This window comes from Cricetulus griseus, chromosome 2 (assembly GCF_003668045.3).
Source record: "Cricetulus griseus strain 17A/GY chromosome 2, alternate assembly CriGri-PICRH-1.0, whole genome shotgun sequence".
NCBI classification, from domain to species: domain Eukaryota; kingdom Metazoa; phylum Chordata; class Mammalia; order Rodentia; family Cricetidae; genus Cricetulus; species Cricetulus griseus.
Genome location: NC_048595.1, coordinates 99,747,471 through 99,749,664, shown reverse-complemented (window position 1 = coordinate 99,749,664; position 2,194 = coordinate 99,747,471). Strand labels below are relative to the sequence as shown.

General features: G+C 48.5%; 1 protein-coding gene across 1 annotated transcript; it reads right to left on the bottom strand.

Annotated features, from left to right (window-relative positions):
* Positions 1-246: 246 nt before the first annotated feature.
* LOC100758224 (olfactory receptor 13C7) lies at positions 247-1,206 on the bottom strand. Its single transcript, XM_027403614.1, has one exon. It carries the CDS (start codon positions 1,204-1,206, stop codon positions 247-249), a length of 960 nt encoding a protein of 319 aa, XP_027259415.1.
* Between the last annotated feature and the right edge of the window lie 988 nt (positions 1,207-2,194).

Sequence of the window (2,194 nt, the reverse complement as noted above, 5' to 3'; positions counted from 1 at the left end):
TGCATGTGGTACACATAAACCCACACACAAACACATCAGTAATTTCCCTTAAATCTTTAAAAGCAGTGTGCGATACCCAGAGTGTTCAATGGAATGGCTATGTACATTTGGGGCATTGCTTCTAGAAAGAGGTGGGAGAGCTGCCATTAAAATCTTCCCATTCATACAGAGCCCTTCTGTGTATTGGGATTTATTGTATGGTCCTTGGTGAAGGAGTGCACAAGAACCACTGGGGCCCCTTCACCGTCACTGCTTGAAGTGTTTCTGACGCACCAGGTTCCTCACAGCAGCCCTCACATCCTTGTTCCTTAGGCTGTAGATGATGGGGTTCAGCATGGGGGTCACCACCCCATAGAAGAGGGACATGAGCTTGTCTGCAAGGTCCTGCTTGTCTGCCCCCAGTGGGTCCTTGGACTTGGGCTTCCCATACATGAAGAGGATGGTCCCATAGAAGACGACCACCACAGTGAGGTGGGCAGAGCAGGTGGAGAAGGCCTTCCTCCTCCCCTCAGCAGAGGGGATCCTCAGGATGGTCACAAGGATGAAGATGTAGGAGACAAAAATAAAGAGGACTGGGACTCCCAAAAACATCACATTAGCCACCCCCATGCTGATGACATTGATGGAGATGTCAGCACAGGCCAATTTCAGGACAGCCAGGATCTCACAGGTGAAATGATTAATGACATTGTCCCCACAGAAAGGCAGCCTCATTGCCAAAGATGTCTGCACTGTGGATGTGATGCTTCCAGCCACCCAGGAACTTATGGCCATGGACATGTAGACAGCCTTGCTCATGACCACTGGGTACCTGAGGGGGTTGCAGATGGCCACGTAACGATCAAACGCCATCATACTCAGGAGCACACACTCTGTGGCCCCCATGGCAAAGGAGAGAGACATCTGCACAGCACAGCCTGAGAAGGAGATGGTCTTCCTGGGGGTCAGGAAACCATCCAGAACGAGGGGGACCGAGGATGTGGTGTAGCAGATGTCCAGGAAGGAGAGGTTCCCCAGGAAGAAGTACATGGGCGTGTGCAGGTGGGTGTCGAGGATGGTGACCAGGATGAGGACCCCGTTGCCCAGCAGGATCACCAGGTACATCAGCAGGATGAGCACAAAGAAGGTTTTCTCCAGCTTTGGGTGGGTGGAGAGGCCCAGGAGAATGAAGCCGCTCACAGATGAGGTCTCATTGGGTCTGTTCATGCTTTCGCCTGTGTCGCAGGAACTTAGGATTGTCTTGTGTCTGTAATGGCAGGGGGACCTGTGAGAAAGAGCCCCTTGATGGGCAATTGGCTCAGAATTCTGATGATCTGTGAGGAGTGGCCGTCCTGTTGTTCTAAATCCAATGCAGGGAACCTGATCGGCACCCACTTGGTGGTATCTGGGCACTTGCAGAGACGTTTGAAATGTCACCTGGGTAAATTTAATTTTGCTAACCACATTTAAAACAGGTATCATACATTTATTTGAAGCTGGACCATTTGTGGACCAGAAAAAGCTTATTTTTCTCAGCTTTGGCAAGAAATACTATATTTTACTTGAAAATTTTCACTCATGGTGCCTAGGTCTGATTGAAACCCCTGATACAATTTATTCTTGATTCCTGTCCATTTCCCTATGTGAGCACTCCTGTCAATTGATTGCCTTCTTCCTCTTTCCTTATTCATTTTCACAATATACATGATCCTGAGCCATTCTCTCATTCATTCATTCATTCATTCATTCATTCACATATACACGCGCAAGCCAAATTCTTCTGGAACTTTATTACAATAGCTAGCATTGACAATTGCTGGCATTTCCCAGGAGATGGGAATTGCTAAGGCTCTCCTCCTCTGTGGAGATGCTCATCTTGGTTGGACCTCACTGCTATTGAGGCATTCCATACAAGGACCATTTGATCTCGGGGATTTCTGTTTTGACTTTTTCTTACATCACTGATGTGCCCTTTTCTCTCACCTTGAGATCCCCCCATACCACTTAACCTCAGGGAGGAATCCAGGAATGTGACTGGCCCACAAAAGCTTCTTTATTCTTTTAAAAGTGTTCCCAGCTCAACAGGTAGACACTTTCTTCCAAGCCTGACCATCTCAGATTGCCCCCCCACCACCGGGGTCTACATGGTACCTGGAAAGAACTGAATCCTGCAAAGTCATCCTCAGATTTCCGTGAGCATGTCTCGGCATGAGCG